Below are 25734 nucleotides of genomic sequence, written 5' to 3' on the forward strand. Positions count from 1 at the left end.
AGGCAGAATGAGGAATGAGGCTGCTTAAAAGCAGGCGCTGTTTTGAGAAACGTGCTTTGGAGTGCATGCGATGAGAGTGCAATGGGTTTAGCTGAGCTTATGAATGTTTCACTTGCCTGTGCAAACGTGGTCTTGCTTTGGGAGTGCTGAAGAGCAGGGTTTTGCTCTCTGTTTGCAGGTGAGTGGCAAGCATGAGCTTGGCAACATGCAACCGTGACTGTCAGAACCCTGTGATCTGAACCGCGTCTTCAGCTGACTTCCCTGCGGCGAGGCGCCGTTGGTCCTGTACCATGGAGGACTGCCTTCACACTTCCTCTGAAAATCTCTCCAAGCTGGTGAGCTGGGCCCACAGCCACGGGACCATCTGCAACCTCATCCCCAACCTCAAGCACCTGCTCTCCGAGGGGGCCCACGGCAACCTGACGGCCATGTGGGGCTGTAGCGCTGGCCATGCCTACCACTGGCCCCTGGCCGCCACTTGCCGGGCTGGCTCTCAGGAGCGCGTCTGCTTCCAGGACAGCCGCAGCTTCAACTCGGACAGTCCCAGCATGCTGGGGGTGCCCTCGGAGGCACAGGCCAGCCCCCTGGAGCGCTACCCGGGCCGGCCGGGGAAAGCCAAGCTGGACTGCACTCGCACCCGCGACTCCTGTGACTTCTCCTACTGCAGCGAGCCGTCGGAGCTGGGCGAGCCCGTGGAGGAGTATGAGGATGAGGCCACCCTCTTCGACATGGTCTGTGAGTCCTCTGTCACCGATGAGGACAGTGACTTCGAGCCGCACCCGCACCGAGCCCCCGCCGGACCTCGCAAGCGGCCTGCTGCCGGCCTGCCCGCCGCTGCCCAGGCCCAGCCCGCCGACGAGGGCGGCGGCGAGGTGCTCCTCAAGAAGATCAAGCAGGAGCTCCCCGAGGACTACTACATAGTGGCCAACGCCGAGCTGACGGCTGGCGCCGATGGGCCGGCGCTGGCCCTGACGCAGATGTCCAAGCCCAAGCCACAGGCCCAGTCCGGGCCCTCCTGCCTGGGCTCTGCCAGGGCCCTGCCCCAGCCGGCCGCCGGCCCTGACCCCGACCCACAGCGCCTCTCCGCCTCCTCCCCTGGCCCACCCTGGCTGGCCACGCAGCGGCCGCCCCGGGGGACCCTGGCCTCCCCGGCACGGGGGGCAGGCGGCGGCCCTGTGGCTGCCCTACAGGTGCCAGCCACCAGCTCCAATGCCACCGCTGCCACTGGGAAACCCATCAGCATACCCCTCTCAGCCCTGCAGCTGCCCGGTCAGGAGGAGCCACCGGCCGCTGAGGAGACCCTCCCGCCTGCCCCACAGCTGGCCCCGGGCAGCGAGGTAGCCGGCTCACCCTCAGTGAGCGCTGAGCCTGAGGTCAGCTCCAGCCAGCAGCAGCCCCATGCTGCTCCTGCTGCCACTCCCGAGGCGGCGGCGCAGTCGATGCCAGGTAAGACACTGGGCGGGAGTTGAGGGGCAGTGGTGTTTTGGGGGTGGCCCCCCAGGCACAGATCGATGAGGGGGCGGCCAGGGAGGAGGTGCTGCATTGCAGGAGGGTGCCCTGGTCCTGTCAGAAGTCAGTAGACAGAGAAACCCCCCTCTACTTGGAAGAGGATTTGGAAGACCTCAACTGAGCAAAGGCCAGAGCACCCCTCTTGAGAAAGCGTACTGCTGCCATAGGGAAAGGGCTCTTTTAGGACAGGTTTGTAGGTCTGTTTTGGGTGCATTTGTGTCATGGGAGAGAGTGTGCAGCCACCTTGCTGTGTGCACAGGGCGGGGAGGACATGAAACCTGTCTGTGCACTCTCCATGAACCAGAAAGAAGTGGTCTCAGCTAGTGGAGCCTAGAGTAGAGGGGGTCGGGTGTTGCCTTCACCCTGTCAGAAGAGTGATGTTTGATGTGGAGAGGCAAAAGACGGCACAAGGAGAGTACGTGGAGAGAGGTTTGTGCTTCTATAAATCTTTATTAAATGGTTTCCCTGACCTGTAAGTCAGAGCAGCCTGCAGAGACAAGAAGGACAACCACAACCTTAACTGTGAAATTGATAACAAACTTTAATCCAAGAGAAGAAAATTATTTTTTCCCTATTCTCAGTGGAAGGTCTCATATCCTATGTTCTTAATTTTTTTCATCTGCCACTGCTGCCAAATCACCAAGTATTGGCACAAACAGATCAACATTATTGGATAAAGAGGGTTTTAAAACAGTGTACTTCTGCTGAATGATTATCCCGTGTGCAGGATAACTCAGTGTTGGCCGTAAGTCTTCTGGAGGGGGAGGAAATCTGTTTCTTGAGCAGACTTGCCAGCTCCCTCAGGACCTGAGTGCAGATAGTGCTGGCTTTGCTCTTCCAGCTGGTGAGTGGTGCCATCCCGGGAGGAGGCGAGGGCAGGAGTGACTTTCTGTCTGTTCCCTTGCTGGTTCAGTCTAGGAGTGTCTGGTCAGACAGAGCAGAGCCCAACAGTGGAGGGGGAAAAAACTGCTTATATGCAGCCCCTGTGGCAGCTACTGTAAGCACTAAAAACAATGACTTTTAACAGCCTGGGTGATACTTCAACCTGTGCACCCTGAAACCTGATTGGATGCTAGTAAATCTGTTAATTGGCAAGAGCCTGCAGATCTTATTGCCAAATAAAACAATAGGCAAAGTTAAATACCGAGTTTTGCTAAGTAAAACCCTGCTAAGCATTAGAAAGGATGATAATTGTCTTAGTTACAGCAAAGCAAATTCTTCTTTGGGACACATTTCTGCATGGCTGCATCTTTGAGATGTTACTTTGCAGAAGTCCAGTCGTGTAACATCTCTCGTGGAAATTTCCTTACAAAACTCCACCTGGGTTAGAACTGAGTCTGCTCAGCCAAATATGAGAGATATGGGATGCCTGATATCAATCTGAATTGCGTGGTAAACCTACTTACTCTGCATTCCTCAGTTTATAGCATATAACTGCTGTTTATACTAGAGCTAGTTTCTACCAACCCAACCCTGCAACTTGCTTGGTCTCAAACTTGCAAGCTGGGACAATGGAATACAAACCTAGGCAGAATTTGTCCATGTTGGTGTGTGTTATTTGGGAGAGTGATTTGCTTTCAACAGATTCATTAGAAAAAAACAAACCCTTTCAAACTGCTTTTGCCAGGTCCTCAGAAGCCAAACCAGATCAGTAGTTGTTACTGCTTAGGGTTAAACCTTACAAGAACGGACACAGTGCCACATTTTCACATTTACATAGTTTCCAGAGCAACGTTGGTCCATGTCGAGTGTCTCACTGTGAGGACAAAGTGGGATTGCATCTGGATTTACACCCACTGCATAAATTAACCCTCAGAACTTCCTAGCGCTTCTTGCGTAGACAGCGATATTATCTCAGTGTGCTGTCCAAATTCCAGTTCAGTCAGTTATGTTCTCAATACTTAAATTTATTGTGTTGTTCTCAAAAAGTACGCTGTTCCTCTCCTCAGCCTGGTTGTTGTAATATGCTGTTACTGTACTCAGAGGTAGCTGCATTTTAACTAGGGTAAAATGATTGACATCATACAACTAAAACTTGATACTCACGTCAGTAATGTCTCTGATTTCCATAGAGCCTGCTCCTTTGGGAAAGAAGTGCTGGCATTAATAAATCTTTGAGTTGCAGAGAAGTGGGCAATTTTGGCAAGTGAATTTATTACAGATGCATAGTTCTGCACGGCAGATTCTTGCAGATAAAATGTGGAGGTCTGATGAAAGACTAGAGTAGGGCAATTGCTCATGTACAGTGATTTCTTTAGGCTCTCTCTTAACAAAGAGCGATGTACTGAAAGTGGTGAATGATACATAAAATTTGAGCAATACTGAACTACAAGGGGATGTTTATCTATCCTATGTAAAAATGTTTCTGTCCTAAACAGATAGAAACAAGGATGAGTATAATTCCTATGGAAAAAAAGGCAGGAAATAATTGCACCAAGGAGCCTAGACCTTTTGTTAGTCTATAGACTCAGTGGATGCTTGACAAACAAAGGTACAGTTGAAAGTGAGCAGGGAATTTAAATTCTGCCTTGTCCGCTACAAAGTGTAGCTTGATTTTAAAATAGTATGTGAAGCCTTGCTCCTGGTCCCATTAGAAATGGTTGTATGTTTATGAGATCTTTGCAGGAATAAGGCCTTAAATGATAAGTTATGATTAAAGGGTGCGATCCAACCAGCAAGAAATATTACTTTGAGTTTTAGCTTAAGTCACATATCCTTGCATTTGTGTCAGACACAGCTGATAGTTTCTGTGCATGGTGGACATGACCCTGTGCAACGTGCTCTAGGTGAACCTGCTTTAGCAGGGTGTTAGACTAGGTGATCTCCAGAGGTCCCTTCCAACCCTAACCATTCTGTGATTCTGTGTGATTCTGTGGTAATTCTGTAGGTCATGAAACTTTGAGTAAGATTCTCCATGAAATCGAAAATATTGATGATATATGTTAGCTTAGGCCAGTTTAAGCCACATTATACTTTTGGACTAGTTTATCTTTCATACGTTTCTTTTCTTTTCCCCTCTTTTACTCTCTTTCATTAAACCATGGCAACTGAATGTGTAAGCAGGGACTTTACAAAGGTATTTTTGTATCTTAAAAGTGAAGGGGCATCCCAGTGAAGATTCAGTGAGGTTAGACACTGATTTCTGTTGGGTTCAGGTCTCCATCTAAGCATTATGGAATATACTGAATTATTTTTGTTAAACCTCAGTCCTAGTAAGTGGACAATCGTCTGTGAATTTTCAGATTGTTCTTTACCACTTTATTAGCAAAGCCTTCAAGAATATATGTAGGTATTATTTAGTCCTTTCTTTCTTGTGGAAAAAATGAGAGGACATCTGACAGGAGAGGGATTTTTGCAATGGTGGAGAGCAGGGAATTTCTGCAATTTCTAGTTCCCAAACAGCCTCTTTTGTCTTTTCATTTTGCTAATACTTGGTCTGCTTTTTAATGTCCAAGAACCACCAAGGGCAGGGTTGGTCCCATTAGTGAGGGTGGAAGGTAAGAAACATGATGCTTTATGTGCAGTCTAGAGAAATTAGTGACGTTTGGTTGTCTGAAAACATGAGTGGAAAAGATTTGTTGTTATTGCAGAAGGATATGGAGGAAGACTATGGCTTGGGGGAGGGTAGAGCTTATTGTCTAGGAAGGCAAGGTTCGATCCTCAGAGAGGTAGGACTTAGTTTGTAAGCAGAATTGCTGAAGTATTTATGAAGAATAATCACTTCCCACCTGAAGACTGAGGGTGAAGTGCTTTGGATTAACAAGACAGTGCAGCAGGACAGCGCAGTGGTCCAGCACTAGTCCAACACTGTAAATACAGGAGCAAAGAGTTCCATGAGGATACACTAAAGAGATGTCAAATGCATACGTAGAAAATGTGCAGAACACAAAGACTAGTGAGTAGAGAAGCAAAATAAAAAATCCTGTAAATGAAGTGTCTAGGGTTGTTGCTTCTGTCAGGGATGTGGCAAATCGTGTTCTGTGGGTGCCATCACAATGCCATCATGAATATCCATTGCTGAACTTGCCAGGCTGCTGGGTGATGTTTTACACGTACAGATTTTTCCAGAGTTTGGAAGGGAAACAGGTTGTCCACAAGCATCACTGCTTTCTTACTTCGTGTGCCCCGCACTGTCCCTCCGCCTTGGTTATTGAATGGTATCAGCAGTTGAATGCATGTCGTGATGGGTGGTGTCCTGGTCTGTGCTGAGGGCAGTACTTAGCCTTGCTGCCTCTGATGTCTCCTCTCTGAGCTCCTCCCTGTTCTTTTCTTTTCTGTAGCTGGTTTGTCAGGATACCACAACAGTGCCTGTTGATCAGCTTAGCTTGGTGACTTGGTGATCTAGTTCTGGTCCTGTGCTCTCATCTTGGGAAGGTGCAAGCAGGGATTGCAGCCTTTCATGACTGGCACCTAATGTGGGCTGACTGTCACTCTGCTGTCAGTGTGGACATCCCTTGTCGGTTCCAGGTGTTCATATAATGTCTCTTACCTGAACATGACCATTATAAAATGCAGTGCATCTGGGGTTTGTCTGATGATGATGTAGAGCTTTTAAGTGGAATATTTTAAAGTATTTTTCTGCAATCAAAAGAACTAGGACCTCTCCCTTTCCCCCCCTCTCTCTCTGCAATTGTGTGGGTTTAAATTAAGTGGAGCCAAGATCCTCATGTAGTCATAAGACTCATGGATTAGGAGCTGTTAGATGAGCATCAAAATGTTACAAGACTTAGAGGAGGAAGAAGTCCCCCACACCTCATGAACTGCCAGTTTTGCCTACGTTTAGCTTAAACTCCTAAATCACTGTTTACACTGGAATGAAAAAAGATGTGTCAGCTAGCACATTCCAAAGAAGTGCAAACAAGAAAAAATAATGCCTTTTTTTAGAGGTATATAAAGCATAAACTGTACGTACAGAAAGACCAAATTAATCCCCGCTGTAATTCTTCCAACTCCAGTGGAACTGTGCCAAGAATGAATGTAACACAAGGCAAATAATCACGTCAAAGAAAGTTAGAAAACTTTATTTAAGCTCTTCCAAGAACACTCAAATAATTGCTGATTGATCTCTCTATCTGTAATTTACATACAAAGATTGATGACTTTTGGCTAAAGTGACTGCTGAAGCCTGCCTCCAGGGACATACACTGCTGAACGTGGTCAAGCGAACAATTAAACATATGTAGGGGTGAGACAGTCTCTTCCTCTCTATGTTGGACTAAAGAGTTCAGAGTCCACTGGTGACTCTTTGGGTCGCATAATTGATATCTATTCTTGCTCTAGTAGCTGAACTAAAAATAATAAGTGCTGAGAGATAATTACAAAAAGCATAGTATTTTTTTTTTAAGTTGCAAGGGCCTGGCTTATTTAGAAGAGTAAAATTAGATCATTATAGTTTTAATCATGAGAAAAAGGAAGCTAGTGAGTTGATTAACCCCCTCCTGCACTGCCACTGCCTTCTGATCTTTCAGCATGGATTTGCCAGCCCACTCTCACCCTTAATTATCTGTATCCAAATGCTGTTAAATTATAAACTAATGTTTTGGGGGCTTTATTCTAGAAGATCTGCTAATGAGGCTGATACTACTTATCTTTACAATATTGTAAGGGAGCTCTGTTTAAAAGCAAGGCAGCATCATAAAAACGACAAACTCAGCACTGGAAAAGTAGTCATCTAATTGCTTTTATCATCTGGGTGCACAGCATGACAATCAAGTTAAAAAAAAAGGATACCGTAGTACTAATAATTCTAATAGAAGAGTATGTTTTATGAGGCTGCTCCTACAAGAAGCATTTATCAAGTTATTAATTCTTGCAGGAGAACGCTGAAATGAAGTATTACAACATCTTTAGATTTTCACTGTACTTAAGAAATGTATTTGTCACCATTTCAGGATTCCACATGTATTTTCTTTAGTGGAAATACCTTCCAGACACAGACGGTTCATGCCAGCCTCTTTGCAACCTTGAAGACCAGCAGTGGACTTGTCACGTAGAGGATGATCTTGCTGTCCTAAATATTAAGTATATACCAAAGCAGCTATGCATACAAGAGATTAAGCTGCTGCTTTTCTTGATGCCAGGGCAGTTGTTTCCCCTGTTCACCATGGACCTCCTCTGAGTGGAACTACCTGCAGCATGCAGAGACATCTGGTAGCAGTGTTAGTGGAGATATATAGATATAGATATATTTTTTGGAGGAAACGGTTCATGAGTATTCATGCTGAAAATAGGTTGATGTGGGAGACATTTGGGGATGGTCCTTGAGCTGTATTCCTGCAATAAAAGCTGCATAGGCCTATTGATGCTCTGTAACAGGTGAGGAGTGGTAGTTTCCATGCAGTCTGTGCAAATTGCTTGCCTGTAGCTAGGAGGGAGTTGAATCTGTACCCTCAGAAAGATCCATTGCAGCCAGGCCCCACCAGTTTTTAAGGATTAAGTATGTAAAGCATGCCAAGTTCAGCAGCGAAACAGTTGGGAATATTCTCTGGGGTTCTGAATAGAGGAGATGAAGATCACTGAAGGTTATTGATGCTCCATTTAAATATATATTTTCAGTTCAAAGTACCATAGCATAAACAGTATTAAGCAAGATAGTGTGTCATATCGGAAGAGAAACTGCCCACTCCAAGGAATGGCTGTGTTCTGGAGCATCACTGCTCATTTCAGACTTAGAAATATACCCTGTCCCCCATTACCCCAACATGAAACACAGAAAAGCAAAAAATAAGAAGCACAGGTAAGAAGTAGAAAACAATCATTTTTGCAAGACCAATATGATCTAGATGCTATGCTCTCCCTTTCACTGAGGGCAGCTTAAACAGTCTGCTGTTCTGTGCAAAGTGCTGTGTTTTGTGATACTGATATATAAAGGAAGAAAATAAGGCTTCTGCTGGTTCCAGCTGTCCTGAAAACATATGGAACAACAAAGGAAACTGGACAAGTCTGTACTGAGCATCATTTTGTTTTTAGGAAATAGAAGATTATTTAACATGGTGTTTTTTATCAGAGATCTGTTTTCTTTGTGTAGTCTTTGCAATTGCAGTGTTTAATTTTGGAGCTATTTTCATCTCATGATTTGTGAGTCTCTAAGTAAGAAAAGAAAGGCAAGGCAGGATCAGATAGGGATCTGCAGAGATGCAGCAAAGCAGCCAAGAGAGACACTGACCCTGGAAAGGCTTCAGACACGCACTTTCCTTTTGCACTTTGGAGGGGGTGCTGGAATGGAAAGGGAATACAGGACTTGGCGTTTTAGGTCAGGATACTTTCTGAGAGTGTTTTTCTACTTTGGATGAGGCTAGTACTTCAGTAAATATATCTACAGAAGAACTATTTCATTTAGTATTCAAGGTCTAAGCTTTTAATAGCAGCAGTAAACCTTGGAAAGAACTGTTTTCACCTGTATCCATGATGGGACCATGCCATTTTTGCATAAGCTGTTCTGTGAAGCCAGCACACAGTGACTTCTCATTCCTCCCATTTTCCTCATACCTAAGTTGTTTCCCTCCTAGTGAGTGTTGTTCTGTCATGTCATCTTCTTTGTGTGCTTTCAGTGAACCTAGAACCTGCTTGAGCATGAAACAGATCAGTAAAAATTTTTGAGTGTATTTTCTGTATATCTAATCAGGGTAACAATTTTGAATACAGAAATTCTTGTTTGAATTTTTCCAGAAGAGAAAACAGAAGCATGATGGTAGATATTTTTTCATGGTTGGCACAACACAGAGCAGTGCTTGCTAAAACATCCAGATCCTGGAAGCACTGAAACATGCTGAAATCCATCTTTCTTTGATCAAGTATGCTTAAATGAAGCATATGCCCATGCTGTTTGCAGGAAGTGTTGAACTAGGCTATTAAATCAGAGCCTCAAGAAAGAGAAACTGAAACGCCTGCTTTGCCTGGTGAATCTTTCTTGCTGGGGCACTCCACGCACTGGTCACACAAAAGCTGCTTTTGATGTTGGTTGTTCCGAACAGCTTGAATGTGGCTGGTGGCCCCTGTGGGACAGGTGGGCAGAGCTGTATTTTTGTTTCCTAGATAAGTCCGCATTTATCTGGAGCCAAGCAATGGTGCCCTGCAAAAATGGCAGGATGCTACTGGTCACACTAACATTGGGTTAGAGGCAGCAGTTCCCAGGTCCTGCCTGCGACCGAATCCTGCTGCTGGTGGGAGCCGGGAACAGGGTTTCCTGCATGCATGTGGTGTAAAAAGTGGTGCTGAGGACCTTGCTGAGTCTGGTGAAAGCTTTATGTTGTGTGTTTAATTATACATTGACCCTTAAGTGCATTCACTACATCTTACTTCTAACATGTACCTGTCACTCCCATTAACTTTAATTAAACAGTAGGTGCACACACACAGAGGGAAATACTGTATGTGTTCCTGTTGATTAACCTCAGAATGTCTTTAGACTGGCAGCGACACTGTGGTCTGTTGTTGCTTTTCATTAACTAGGTCTTTGTGATGAAAACATCACTTGAAACCATACAACTATGGATTAACAATACTTAATCACTTGCTGATTTGTTCTTGGGGGAGAAAAAAAAGAAGAAAAAAGCTGGCCTTTTGTTTTGTTCAGAGAAGGAAAAAATTGATTCTGAGCTATTCTGACCCAGGTCACTTCACCCCAGTGCAAAAGCTGAATGTGCTGTATTACTGAATTATTTCAAGCAGGACATACCTGTACCCAAAGATCAAGGCTATGAAAGATAAGGATGTTCATCTCTGATCTTTGAATAGCTTGCTTCGATTTTCTGTTTACACTCACGTCTCTCTTTAAGTGGGTATCTGCCTAATCTCTGCTTTACTACTGTGGCTGGTCAAGGATAGCAGTATGAATGAGCCACAGAAATATGGATGTCTTTGTATGGGAATAATTTAATTTTGTCCACAACTTGGATCACTCTTCTGACTGAGGTGAGCTCTGTCCTTCAGTCATGTGGATGTGCCAGGTTATGGGGATTTTTTTCTGTCATTGACTCTTGGGAAATGGAGCACTGCCAGTTGTTTATCCAAGAAAACAAACTAACAGACAGGAAACCTATTCTTGGCATTACAACATGGCATTCATGCCCATATGCTGATATATACTTGCCTTTTGCTCACAGATTTACATTTCTTTTTCTTTCAGTATAAAGAAGTGTCTTTTCGCTTCTGTTTCCCCTCCCCTGATTTCAGATAGCCCTCAGAAAACTTAGTTTGACAAATAACTGGTCCCATTTACCATTCTTGGTACATACATTTACCATACTTGTACAGTTGTTAAATACATCAGACTGTTCTGCTAGTGCATAATAAAATAGCCATATATATTTATATAACATACATCTGTAATTATATCCATTAAACTATACCCTGTGTTACCTCTTACATGAATTAGTTGGTGTCAGTTTTGGTATAAACTCATTCAGTAGCAGGGGAACTGATCGCTCATATCTTGTATAGAAGAACAGATTATTTTTATGGAAATAACAATACAATCCTGACAGGAAAATTTTGACAACCTAATTACAGAAGAGAAATAACATTTTGAGCAGCAAAGGGGAGTGTGTGTGTGTGTGTATGCTCTGTGTGTGTGTACATAGCTAGAAAAAAATTGAAACTCCTCAATTTATATAAAGAGACTTTACTCAAGCAGAGTGCAAAATGTGACTAAATCTATTCAATTAAGCTATGATTAAGTTTAAACATGTATTCAAAGACAGAAATGAACGAGTTGCGTCGTGAACGACAGCCTGGTTCCTGACGAATGCGCGTTCTTTATCTCTTTGTCTCCTCTCTGTGCAGAATTTCCAGCTGCTCCTGTGCCTCTTGGGACTCCTGTCCTGGCAAATACCTGGACGTGCTGTGGCTAGTCTGGAGCAGAGGGTGTGCGCTTTGGTCAGCCAGGGTGTGCGAGCAGCTGCCTAGCTGAGTATCTAACACCTGAGGTGTGTGGCCTTTCCCCAAGCTGGGATTCATTCATGTGTCTGCCCTCTGCCCAGCTGTTGAGTCTCCCCCAACCTTGTAGGACCTTTACATCTTTGAACTTCCACCCCTTCCTAATATGGTGAGAGTTGTCTTTGCAAAGGTTAAAGTGAAGTTCAAAGCTGTCACTTTTTCTAGAGTGCGAGGAGGACTGGACTCAGCACAGGCTCGAGACAGAAAAGCAGGCTAAAAAATACACTTTAAGAGCTGTTTCACTTTAAGTGTTGCACTTCGTCCTCTCTAGAGAATTGTGTAAAGAGCTGGTTCATAAGTTCTGCTCTCTGACCCATTGAAGACAAAGGAAATATGTGCATTAAAAGTGTGCATTGAAACTAGTTAGGCAAGGTTGTAAATTGTGAGCTCTTCGTAAAGTTTGTTCCCTTCATAGCTTGCTTTGCTCGTATTGCAGAATATACAGTGCAGAAAGGTAAAAGCAAATTGATCTGGTTGGGCAAAATCACCAACAGAGAATTTCAGAAATAAAACTGCAAGCTCAGTAACAAGGCAATTTGAGTACTTTGCTAAATTAAAGATGGGGGTGGGAGAAAAGGTACCGAAATGCAGTTCTTTGGGATGCATGCGCTGCGGTCTGTGTTATCAGAAGTCAATGGCGCAAGCTCCGAACACATTCCCTGTTATACTTGCAGTAGATAGTTCGGCCAGAACAGAAAAGGATACCTTTTCATTCACTAGCAGTGGCACTTGAACAAAATAGAGGGAGAAATGTCGTCAGTCTCTAATAAGCAATATATCAACTAAATGCTGTCAGCTTGTGTAGAGAGCTCCACAGCATGATTTATTATGTTAATTACAGTCATGTGGGCCTCACGCTCTTTAAGTCTGAAACTGCTCACATTCTCAGCTTGATTTAAGAATATGCTTTGGCCAAGACTTAAAGTGCAGCTTATTATGGTTAATGTAATAAAATATTTATTACATACTCCTTTTCTTTGTTTCACTGGATCTTGCCCCAGTTAGACGGCCTCATTCTTAAACAGTGATATAAATTAGATTTCACATGTTGAGGATCCTCATCTGTTTTTAATCTCTCTCTTCAGTGTTGTTCTTTTTTTTTCCACATCCCTTTGTTCTGATTCTCCCTTCTCTCCCCCTCATCTTTATTTCCCTCTGATATTTCCCAGCTCTGCTTCTCAGCTGCTTTCTGGAGTGACTCAAGAGCAGGCAAACTTTGTAGCCCTGGCTTATCCCTTCAAGACCTCTTGCATTGGTTTCTCAACTAGGCTTATTAAAGTTACCTCTTAAATGCAATGGCATTAAAACTGGTGGTAGGCCACAGCTGCGAACACGCTAAGCCTCTGGTGATGTGGGGTGGCATATAAAGAGAAGACTAAACTGTAAAGGGATGCATGTTTGTGTCCTGTTTCTCATTCTTCTTCCACAGGACTCACAACTGCAGACAGGCACAAAATTCCACTGCGCCAGATTTTCCAAAATGCCATATAGATTTGTACCTGTGATTTTGTGTAAACCAGCCCACCAGTTAAACTGCTGGCTGAACAATTGGTGCTTGTGAGGTCTGTTTACGCCTGTAAATCTGGCTTTCTCTGTATGAGCACATAAAGGTGGAAACCTTACGGGAAATGTAGCTTCTTGTTTTGCTTATACAAGAAATGGGGTTTTGCCGTGAGAATTTGTATTTTTCCCCTAATGCTTCATTAATTTTTAAATGATACACTTAATTCAACACAGGCGATGTTTCTCAGATCTTTACAGTTTTTTCTCTCCTCATTTTGATTTTTTCTTCTTGTTTTTTTCTCTTAGCAACTTTTGAATCAAGTCATCTTATACATATAAATGTTATTCAGTTGTGCCCTGTTCCACCTTCTAAACATATAATGACTTAGTCCAGTTGATTTCTACATAAACATATACTTAAATACAGGGATCCCAATCTAGACTGCACTTAAAATATGCTTTGTTGAATTGGAAACTTATTTGGGAGAAAAACAGGTATTCTGCTGAGGATGTGTGCGCAACACTTTCTGGACTGGTGCCAAGCTAGACAAGTCCTCTTGGAAAATGAGAGCATCGCTTCTTCCACGCATCATCCAGCTTCCAGTTCTCAGGGTAGGTTACTGAATGACTGACATACTCCTTTAATTCCTTCTGCCACAGATCATGAAGTAAATAACATGCTTTGAAAGGGCAGCATTTCACTGTGTTGCTAAAAAGTCCTGGGTAAAAAAAAGAATTCTGTTTTCCAGAGTTAAATATTTAACCTGAAGAAAATAATGGGCAAAAAATTTCTCTTGTCTTTAGCCTTAAACTGAAATCAGTACTTTGAGTTTTCTAAGTGGAGTTAGCTGTAAATTGGTTGGAAATTATTAGAAGATTATATGGCTGAATACAAAGATGCATGCTCAACCTAAAGCTGACATTTGCTTCACATTGTGGGTAGTGTTTTGCCACTTACCAGCTCAGTTTCACCAATCTACCTGATTTTTTTAACCTGACCTCTGAAAGAGGAGCAATTATGTGTTAGAGGTGAACATAGCTGAAGAAAGTTTATTTTGAAAGGAAAGGGGTTTCACATTTCTTTAAAACTTTTCTAATGTTTTTAGGTTTGCAGTGTAGAAAACTCCAAGCATGGCTTTTATATCCTTCACCTCTATGAAGAGTCGGGTCCCTGGACCTCAGTCAATCACATAATGGTCCAAAGAATTTCTTATAAAGCTCCTGTAAAGGTAATAGCTAGCATGGAAATAAGAGAGGGAAGAGGCAGGGCAGGTAGACCTGGAGCTGGTTCCAGGCTTGGTTGTAATCCAGGTGACTGACTTGAAACAGGGTGGCTGAAACATCAGCCTCCAGTTCCAAATGTGAGCTGAGAACGTTTTGCCTGGACATCACTTAAGTACTAGATACATGGTTTCTCCAGTGCTCTTGCAAAATGCCTTCCGGTTCTGCTGTTCTCCATGCTGTGCCCCAAGGTGCAGCTGTAGCGTCCTGCTGCGAAGTGCTGCAGTGTTGGGCAAGCCTAGGAGAGATGGAGCTGGTGTATTTGTTCCGGTAAAATGGAGGTGAGATCTGGGTAAACATGAACTGAGTAGCCCCACTGTCGGGATCAGAGGAAATGCATCCCCATTTTGCATTGCAGCAGTTCACACCAGTACATCATACCACAGCTTCAAAAGGAGGTAGGAAACTGTACAGTCTCATATCCCAGAAATACCACTGTAAGTGTTCAGTGGAAGAACTGAAATGTGAGGTAAAACTAGCATGCAACGGTCCTCTTTTCCCCTAGCCCTTAAGAAAACAAAACCAGACAACTAGATGAAGTGGAGTTCATACTTGAACAAATGAAAACATTTTTGATTTAGAAAATGAATTTTTAGAACCTTTGTGTTGAAATAGCTCAGATATCATGTACAGTAAGGTGGAGAAGGGAGCCTTGTACAAATGAAAGTCCCCAGAGCGCTGCTGTTATGCACCATTCATTAGTAATTGCTAGTATCCACTGTGTAGAAGGTTGATCCAGTCAGTCATAGGAGGATATAAATTCTTAATACCTTGCCACGGCTACAAAATTTTATGTCATCTGAGGATCATGCAGTAGTCCCATTAGTATTGATGTGAATTTTATTGTTGATTTTGCCAGCAGCCAGCTTGCACCTTCTATCTTTTCAGGCTGTTGTGGTGAGAAAGTAGTGAAAGTGAATGCAAACTGAAAACCAGCACTAGTGTCTGAGTGAGCATCCATTTATCAGCCCATTCTGTACCTTGCAGAAAACATAGAGATGACTAAAGTTTATTTTAGTGACTCTTACTTCATGAAGCTACCAATGTATAAATATTCCTGTGCTCCTTTGCTTGGAATCTGGGTCCTTTTTTGTTTGACGGCATCTAAAGCTTTTTAATTTAAGAATAATAAAATGTTTCACTGATAATTTTGTTGGAGGAGGTTAAGTGAATAGAAGCATAATTTTTTTTTGTCAGAAAACATAACATCTTTCATAAATGGATTTTAATTAATGAATTTCTGTCACGCTACAGATTTTACATGCTAATGAAAGCCTTTTCTGAAAATGTTAAACTACATAGAGTTTGACTTAATGTAGTGGAAGTAGGGAACTTTAATTGTTAAACAGAATTTAGTAGCAACATCAGATGGATAGGGCAGAAATTCAAGAAAAAGTGCAGGAGCACTTTCTTCTGCTTCAGTAATCTGCAGCTAACAAGTTAATCCTTTGATCCTGCAGATCTCAGAAGCTGTTAGATGTCAAAACCTGATGAAAGTCTCCAGGCAGTCACAGGGTTTTCCCCCCTCGTTTGACTCTGACTCACCAAGCCTAAGCATAAATGAATATGATTATTATGGCAGAGGAAGCACACTTTATTTGGCCTTAGGACTTCCTAAAGAAATGGTTATTGTTGGATATGAAATAATTACATTAAAACATATGTATTTTTGACCTAAGCCTTTGACTACTGCATGTGTGTAGGAGTTGCCCCAAGGAAGTTAGTCCGTACCAGACAGTAGAAGTGCCAAAAATATCATTCTCCAAGTGTTTAGCACTCCCTGTCTGTTAATCTCAGGGCATTCCTGTGAATGTGCAGAGGCACTTCTGCCCAGGAGACCTCCTGCTCTTACCCTCACCCTTGCTCTTCAGTGGCGAGACAGCATAATGGCTTTCACTTGGTTGTTCCTGTGATAAAGTGAAAAACAGCTGTCAGCTTTGTAAATTTTCTAAATTTTGCATGCTGTAGCACTGCTTCCTGGAGGGCATGTTTGCCAGAGGGTCCCCCAGCCTTTCCCCCCATGACATGACCCTACCTCCCTTGCACAACAGCACAACCTCTGCTCACTGCAGTCCTTGACTCGAGAATGTCGTTTGCCTGCAAGCATCTTCTTGAAACAGGAGGTGACAGGAGAAAAGAAAGGTAGGAGCAAGCTATGGTTTACATTAACAGTTTTAGTGGGCTACGTATGGCCATGGAGCATAGGTTGGGTATCGCTGCTTTTCAAAAATTGCAGACCAGGGGCAAGAGCCAACCTGCAAAGTGCTGGGGTGTGGAAAGAGAACACTTAGCTCCAGCATGGAGATATGCGGTGCCTTGTGTGCGGTTAACTAGGCTTTTTCACCTGAATGAAAGCATTTTGTTGGAAACAGGTCTGCTGCAGAAGCATTTTCCTAGTCAGAACACAAACTGGGCAGAGGCGACTTTGGCTGGTGGTGTGATTACCACCAAAAAAAACACCTTACTTTTAATGTACTTCTTCTGAGGTCTCACTGCCTACCTTAAGCAGAGTTTAAGACTGTTTGCAGTAATAGCTCAGGTTCATGACTCCCACTAATGTTACAAACCCTCTCTGAACATCAACAATCTGTGTATGCTTGTTGTGAAAGCACCGTACATAATTACAGAGGTTATGTCCTTTTCAGGGAGTCAGAGTGTGTGTATGTGTGCGAGCTGATTTAAAAACAACCTGAGTTTGATAACTCCACTGATAATGTTAAGTCTTGGCTGCATTAAGATCAGATTATGAAAAGATCAGAAGACAGCTGTTGCTCTGTGGGAGGGATCATCTCATGGTTGCAGGCTAGCCTGGGACACTCAGCTCCCACTAGGTTGTCTGTTTAATCTCTGCCAGGTCACTTTCTCTCTTTGGCTACATTTAAACTGAGACATCTAAACTGCTCGGCACTTTTTTAGACTCTTAGTTGGCAGTTTACTCTGGATCCCACACTAAGGTGGGTTTTGATGGCTTTTTCTGCCACGTTCTGGTTTTCTTGGAAATAAAACTCCAATGTGGGATCAGACAGGAAACACAAGAGCTCCAACCAGGTCCTTTGTGCAGTGATGCAACTGGGGGGCGCGGGTAGAACCTCAGGAGATGCATCTCCAAGTCAATTTATCTTTTATGCTTCTGCTCCTAGTCTGTCAAATGGGGGTAACACCACTACCAACTCCAAAGGTTGTGTTTGACAAGGAAAAATCATTAAGGATAGCTTGGCTTGGTAGATCAATGACAACAATAATTTTTGGTTCGTTGATTCAGACCATTTTACTAGATGAGACAAATTAGGCCATAACATGAGAGTATCTGTCTTGCTAGAGCCTAACAATAGACACCTACAGAAAACTATAAGAAAGGTGCAAACATATGTGAAACTCTCCTATCCTCCAGCAATTTGCAGCTCAGGGCCTTCCTGATACAGAGGTGTTCTCTTGTATTGAGGAGCACTTTGTGATTTTTTTTCCTGTGCTTTTACCCAGTTTTGGACCTCATGCACACTGAAGAGTTGATGATACTGTGAGTAGTGGAGGCCCAAGACCAAATAGGTTTATGTTTGCAGTAGTCACAGAACCACAGAATCACAGAATCAATCAGGTTGGAAGAGACCTCTGGGATCATCGAGTCCAACCATTGCCCTGACACCACCATGTCAACTAGACCATGGCACTAAGTGCCATGTCCAGTCTTTTCTTAAACACATCCAGAGATGGTGACTCCACCACCTCCCTGGGCAGCCCATTCCAATGTCTAATGACCCTTTCTGAAAAGAAATTCTTCCTAATGTCCAACCTGAACCTCCCCTGGCGAAGCTTGAGGCTGTGTCCTCTTGTCCTATCGCTAGTTGCCTGGGAGAAGAGGCCAACTCCCACTCCACTACAACCTCCCTTCAGGTAGTTGGAGACTGCAATAAGGTCACCTCGGAGCCTCCTCTTCTCCAGGCTAAACAACCCCAGCTCCCTCAGCTGTTCCTCGTAGGTCATACCCTCCAGACCCTTCACCAGCTTGGTCGCCCTCCTCTGGACTCGCTCCAACACCTCAACATCTTTCTTGAAGTGCGGGGCCCAGAACTGGACACAGTATTCAAGGTGCGGCCTCACCAGTGCTGAGTACAGAGGGACGATCACTTCCCTAGAGCGGCTGGCTACACTATTCCTAATAGAGGCCAGGATGCCATTGGCCTTCTTGGCCACCTGGGCACACTGCTGGCTCATGTTTAGCTGGCTGTCGATCAGCACCCCCAGGTCTCTTTCCTCCGGGCCGCTTTCTAACCACTCTTCCCCCAGCCTGTAGAGCTGCATGGGGTTGTTGTGGCCGACGTGTAAGACCCGGCACTTGTTCTTGTTGAACCTCATGCCGTTGGTCTCGGCCCATCTATCTAACCTGTCCAGATCCCTCTGTAGGGCCTTCCTACCCTCCAGCAGATCAACACTGCCACCCAGCTTGGTGTCATCTGCAAATTTGCTGAGGGTGCACTCAATCCCTACGTCTAGATCATCTATAAAGCTATTAAACAGCATTGGCCCCCGAACTGAGCCCTGGAACTACGTTAGTCAAGGAACTAACGTAGATCCTCACCTGTGTCTTCAGTAGTTTCCAGCATGACCACAGAAAATTAAAAAAAAAAAGTAAGCCCTGTCCAAAAGAGCTTTTGGTGTCTACTCAGCAAGCTGCAGCGAAGTGAGACCAGGCAAACACCTGGGAACTGTTACATTGCAAACACTCGTGTCTCAGGACAAGAACATTCACTTTCAATACTCAGACCCAGAGATGAACTCTTGTACTTCAACAGTTCTCCCAGCTTGTCAGATCCTTAACATAACATAGATATTTTCAAAATTTCACTGTGGTGGCAGTTGAGATGCCTTTTAGTCTTGAGTTCTTAATGACTGAATTACTTTTATGTAGCCTTTTTTTATCTGTCAGTCTGGGTGGATTTGTAAGGAACAAAATGACATTACACCAGCCTAATCTTCTTGGATGAGGTTGCAAGGCCATGTGGCTAGAAGAGAGGCAATCCATGCCAAATATCCAGTCTATGGTAAGGTCTTTGATTCTGTTTCTACTTAATTCCTGTAGGTAGAGATGTGTAGAGTAGATGGGTTTGTTCTAAGTATTTTACAAGGGCCATTTGCAGACTGCACCCAGAGAATAATTTTTGTCGTCTCCTTGTCCTGTCAAAGATTGTACGGAAAGGATGCAAGGTGCTCCTGGTCTTGGGTCCTGTTTCATTAGTGATCCAAATGGCATGATTGTACTGGGTGTGGCTGGGATGGCATTAACTTTCTTTGTAGCCACCCATTCCCTGCTGCCTTTTGGATTTGTGATTAAAACAGTGTTAATGACACACCAGTGTTTTGGCTGTTGATGAGCCAGAGTTGCACAGTGCCAAGGCTTTCTCTTTGTCCCACTCTGTCCCCCCAGCAGCTAAGCCTAGGGCAGGCAGGTGGTTGGGAGGGTACACAACAGGGACAGCTGGCCCAGACTAACCAAGGGGATATTCCCTGCCCTACAACATCATGCTCAGCAATAAAAACTGAAGGGGGGGTTTTCTGGGGAGAGGTGGGCATTGCTCAGAGACTGGGCATTGGTCTGCTTGTGGGAGGTGGTTAGTGACTGCCTTTGCATCACTTGTCTGTTGGGTTTCTTTGTCCTCTTTCCTTCAGTTATTAAACTGTCTTTGTCTTGACTCAAGGGTTTTCTTGCTTTTGCTTTTCTTATTCTCTTCCTTATCCCTCTGGGGTGAGGAGCGAGCAAGTGGCTGTGAGGTGCTTAGGTGCTGACCAGAGTCCCCCACCACAATAACAGGGAACAAGATGATGAAATTAGCAGAAAACACAGTTTGGTGATACTAATAGTGTGCCGGGATACAATTTATGTCTCCATGGTAGTTGGAGATGGATAATACGATTTCTTTCAGCACTATGAAATCTCCTTGGTTAAAGGAAGAAGTAAGATTTTAATGACATGAAGAATTATGTCTCCTTCCTCAGCTATCCTAGGCTATAAAGAGCTGTCTTAGTTAAGTTAGGCTCAGCTGCATCCTCTGCTTTTGCTGTGGATGAAGAGCACATGCAGATGATGAGAGTGGCTCAGCTGACCTCTGATGACTTTGGCTGTCTCAGACTCTGTCCATTGGGTCTCACTGCCTCCCTGCATTCATCCCATGCTGTGAGATATCCCTCATATTTGAGCGGTCTCATAGGAAGAGAATAATCCGCTACCACTGAAGGCTGGATTCGCAGTTAAAATTGATGTAGCTCCCCTCATGTGGCTGGATGAGAAGCTGACCCATTATCTTTAACATTTCCCACCTGCCTTGTGGAGCAACACACCAGAGCAGTTCAGCAATGCAGTGTTTCTGGCATACTGTTCTGCTCATGCATCTTCGGGGGATCTTTAATTCAGCATGGGTTTTATAACTGTTAGCTGCAGATACGGCAATTTCCTTCGCAGATGAAGGAAAGGTGCCATAACATAAATGACTGACTGGGTGTCACTGCTGTGTTGTGACAGGCTATCCGCTAAGAAGTAGTGATTGATGACATGTATAAAACCAAGCCATTATATGCGCTGTTTATATTGAAACAGTTCTTAAAATGTGGGCTGTCAGTCAAAGCACTGATTACTTACACAGTGCTATAGTAAGTGGTGGTGGGTGCAGGAACAAGGTACCAGAGTAAATGTTTGTTTCAGAGCTTCAAACAGTGTTGTCTCTTTATTTCCAGCCTGCATCTAGCCATAGTGAAAGGATCTGTCCTATACATTGCCTAAAGCATGAGACTTCACTGCAGGCTGCTAGGAGCTGCCAGGCAAGGTGATGGAACAGATCATCCTGAGTGCCATTACATGGCACATGCAGGACAATCGGGGCAGCGGGGCCAGCCAACATGTATTCATGAAAGGCAGGTCCTGCTCGACCAACCTGGTCTCCTTCTATGACAAAGTGACCCGCTTAGTAGATGAGGGCAGGGCTGTGGATGTAGTCTATCTAGACTTCAGTAGGGCATTCGACACTGTCTCCCACAGCATCCTCCTAGACAAACTGGCTGCCCGGGGCTTGGATGGGTGGACTCTTAAATGGGTTAAAAACTGGCTGGATGGCCAAGCCCAGAAAGTGGTGGTGAATGGGGCAAAGTCCAGCTGGCGGCCGGTCACTAGCGGTGTTCCCCAGGGCTCAGTTCTGGGGCCGGTGCTGTTCAGTATCTTTATAGATGATCTAGACGTAGGGATTGAGTGCACCCTCAGTAAGTTTGCAGATGACACCAAGCTGGGTGGGAGTGTCGATCTGCTGGAGGGTAGGAAGGCCCTACAGAGGGATCTGGACAGGTTAGATAGATGGGCCGAGACCAACGGCATGAGGTTCAACAAGAACAAGTGCCGGGTCTTACACGTCGGCCACAACAACCCCATGCAGCTCTACAGGCTGGGGGAAGAGTGGTTAGAAAGCGGCCCGGAGGAAAGAGACCTGGGGGTGCTGATCGACAGCCAGCTAAACATGAGCCAGCAGTGTGCCCAGGTGGCCAAGAAGGCCAATGGCATCCTGGCCTCTATTAGGAATAGTGTAGCCAGCCGCTCTAGGGAAGTGATCGTCCCTCTGTACTCGGCACTGGTGAGGCCGCATCTTGAGTACTGTGTTCAGTTCTGGGCCCCGCACTTCAAGGAAGATGTTGAGGTGTTGGAGCGAGTCCAGAGCAGGGCGACCAAGCTGGTGAAGGGTCTGGAGGGTCTGACCTACGAGGAACGTCTGAGGGAGCTGGGGTTGTTTAGCCTGGAGAAGAGGAGGCTCCGAGGTGACCTTATTGCAGTCTTCAACTACCTGAAGGGAGGTTGTAGTGAAGTGGGAGTCGGCCTCTTCTCCCAGGCAACTAGTGATAGGACAAGAGGACACAGCCTCAAGCTTCGCCAGGGGAGGTTCAGGTTGGACATCAGGAAGAATTTCTTCTCAGAAAGGGTTATTAGACATTGGAACGGGCTGCCCAGGGAGGTGGTGGAGTCACCATCTCTGGATGTGTTTAAGAAAAGACTGGACATGGCACTTAGTTCCATGGTCTAGTTGACAGGGTGGTGTCAGGGCAACGGTTGGACTCGATGATCCCAGAGGGCTCTTCCAACCTGGTTGATTCTGTGATTCTGTGATTCTGTGTGAGCTCTTTGGTACTGACATCAATATGAAAAGCAGCTTCTGAAACAGGCTGGTGACCTTTTGTTTTTCCCCTTGAGCATTGTTTGAGTAAACGTCAGTGCTCTATGGCAGCATTTTTCATGGCTGCAGAAGCCTCCAAAGGCCTTAGCTGCAGACCCCCACTTCTCTGTGCTTTGCAGAGGGTTTGAGGACCCCTCTCAATAGGTTTCACTGAGTGCTATGGATGCAGCGGATGCCTCACAGTGAAGATGCAAGATCTGGTCCTGGGGGATATAAACTCAGCTGTGTTTCTGGCCTGCTGGCAAGTCTTGGGGTAAGTCACTCCAAGCTGTAGCTGTGGTATGGAGGTGATGGGATGAACTCTCTTCAGAGCTACTCCGTAGGTGGGTGGAAGGGAAAGCCGCCCAGCTGTGCACCGACATTTCTTCACAGCATGAAACATTGCAGGTGGGCTAGGGAAGGAGATAGGGCCACCTTCCTTTCCCTGCTGCCTCCCCTGTTAACAGGCTTGCAGGGCAGAATGGGCATGAGGAGCAAGTGTCTGAGCACTGCTGCAAAGCATGGATGTGCTACATGTCCTGACATGAGCTTGGCGTGAATGACAGGCAGTGGGAACTTCACCTGGTCTCATGCCACTTTGTGGTGTGTATGTTGGATGGGGAACACCTAATGAGTGTTACTATGGCCCTGCTGAAAGGACACCAAAATGTGTGTTTTTTGCAATGAGATAGAACAAAAAAGAACTTGCTTTTTTCCCCTCTTCTGCATATTAAGTGGAAGAAAGAAAAAAGAATGTTCCATTCACAGTTATGGAGTCATTTCATTGAATTTTTCCTTCTTTGCATTTGCTGTTCATTTTCTAAAACCGTTAAGGATTGTCATATTCATAATGACAGTTCCACCCATGTGTTTGTAAGCTGCATCCTTGTACAGACGGATAGTTTGCATATGCCAAGAAAACAGTCCTTAAGTACACACATCACTTACATGTAAAAAGCTTTTCCTTTTTATGCTTACATGACGATCAGCCCGAAAATCAGCTGTCAGTAACAACGATCGTAGTGGTAACATCTGAATATTGTAGTTTCATATGTCACTGATTGTAAGGACCTTTGAGTATAGCCTTATAGAGCAATATAAAGTTGTTTCCAGAATTTTATTTTTCTGCAAAGTGAAAAGAAATGGTTACAATTACACTTCCACTGTCAAGGTACAGCTTGATTATGTAGAGAGGCTGCATAATCATGTTTTTCTTCCATACTTCTGCTGTGAACATACTAACTCTTTTTTTTAATTATTCTTGTACATTTGTAAATTGCACGTTGCTCTGTAGTAGTTTTACCTGCCAAATCCTTTGTTAGGATGTGCTGCATTATTTTGTACTGTACATATCTGTCTATATTTATTTAGCTCTTTAAAAATGTGTCTGATTAAAGATAATTTTTACTGTCATAAATATGATGCTTTAGTTATTTTTTGTAGGAAAAAAAATGGAACCAGTACAACCTCTGGTTTCACAAATGAAGCAATTCAGTAAGGGCTTATTACTCGGACTGGGTCCTGCACACAGCAGTGGATCCACAGAAAAACCTTCTACCTTGCATTTGTTCTAAAAAGCAGATTGCCTCTAATCCCAGTTTCCCACAAATCTCCATGCACAAAACCGTGCCCCAGTGTCATGAGGAGCTTACTTTGGTTTTGTGTCGTACTCTAGTACATCATTTGTGAAACTGAAGTTGGCTTTTCAGTCGTGTGACAGGTATGTAATGATGTTTTCCAGTGCTCTTTGTGAAATTGATTTTAATTTTTTTCCTTTTTTTTTCCCCTTTTTTAAGGAAATTTGTTTTGCGGAAAAGTGCCTCACACAAATTCACTGCTTCTCTTTTCTTTTGTCTTTGCCCTTCTCCCCCTCCCAGACCAGGATGAGAGAGCGGCAGAGCTCAGCAGGGAGCAGAACGAGAAGACCATTCGCAGCACGCAGACGGCTCTCCGCAATTTCCGAGAGTTCCTCATCTCCAAGTACCCCTCTGAGACCCGAGAGATCTACGTCATCCCCTGCAAAGAGCTTGATGCCTACCTTGCTTCCTTCTTTGTGGATGCCAGACAAAAGGATGGGTCTGAATACGAGCCAAACAGTCTGGCCAACTATCAGTGTGGGCTGGAGCGGTATCTCAAAGAGCACAGGTATGGCTACAGTATTACGAGGGATAAGGAGTTCAAAAGGTCCCAGGAAGCTCTAAAGCAAAAGCAGATAGAGCTGAGGTGTAAAGGAAAAGGAAACAAGCCACACAAATCCATGAAGCTCACCTTTGCTGATGAGCTTATCCTGCGCAAAAGAGGCTTGTTGAGCCGGTACAATCCTGAGGGGCTGCTGAATCTTGTCTGGCTAAACAACACTAAGGCATTTGGACACTGCACGGGTTTCCACGGGTCCACCCTCAAGTGGGGAGACATCCGTCTGCGGGTGACAGAGACTGGTTTGGAGTACCTGGAGTGGATGGGGCCGGACAACGGAGACGTTAACGCCAAAAGCAAGAGAGGTGGGACGGACTCCCGGGTGTACGCCACCCAGCACTCCCCACAGACCTGCCCAGTGCAAGACTACAAGGAGTACGCCCAGAGGCGGCCTCCGGCCATGCGCTACGAGGACGCACCTTTTTACCTGTCCATCAAACCCGTCGTCAACTTGGCCGCGCTTCACTGGTACAATTGCCAAGCCCTGGGGAAAAACAAGCTTGCCAAGATGGTAAAGACGATGTGTGAGAAAGGCAACATCCCCGGCCGGAAGACCAACTTCAGCGTCTACCAGAGCTGTAGCACCCTCTCAGAAGCGCAAAGCAACCAGCTGGTGCTGATCTGCAACAACTTGAGCCAGCAGGCTGCCCAGTCCATGGCGAGCCACTCCAATACTGGCAACTTCATAGTGTCAGCATCCTATGACTCTTCCTCTGACACAGCTTGAAAGGGGGATACCACCTGAACACTTTTTTCTTTTCCTTTTTGTTTCAAGAGATGAATTTGTGCCCAATAATACACGTCAACTGTGATTGTACACTATTCCCCCATAGCCCTCTCTCCAGTGTTAATTCACTTTATAAAAATATATAAATATATAATATATTTTTCTTTTTACAAATAAGTTGATAGAAATAGTTTAGTATTACTAATATAGTATTTATAGTGTTAATACAAAAATGAAAGGTACTTATGGGTTATAATATAAATGCAGATTTTAAAAGGACAAAAATGGTTCTCAGGCAACACAAGATAGACTGGAAATACCGTTTTTAACAGGCACACATCAGTGAGTGTAAACCCCCAGGGAGGCGTACATAGCAATTCTATTTTAAAGCATTTTTCA

At 44.6% G+C, this 25734-nt stretch overlaps 1 protein-coding gene across 1 annotated transcript; it reads left to right on the top strand.

Moving 5' to 3' along the window:
- Positions 1-290: 290 nt before the first annotated feature.
- On the top strand, positions 291-25335 carry KIAA1958 (KIAA1958 ortholog). Its single transcript, XM_068423815.1, has 3 exons — positions 291-1446; positions 4965-5006; positions 24290-25335. Exons 1-3 carry the CDS (start codon positions 291-293, stop codon positions 25333-25335), a joined length of 2244 nt encoding a protein of 747 aa, XP_068279916.1.
- The last annotated feature ends 399 nt before the right edge of the window (positions 25336-25734 follow it).

This window comes from Nyctibius grandis, chromosome Z (genome assembly GCF_013368605.1).
Source record: "Nyctibius grandis isolate bNycGra1 chromosome Z, bNycGra1.pri, whole genome shotgun sequence".
NCBI lineage: Eukaryota > Metazoa > Chordata > Aves > Nyctibiiformes > Nyctibiidae > Nyctibius > Nyctibius grandis.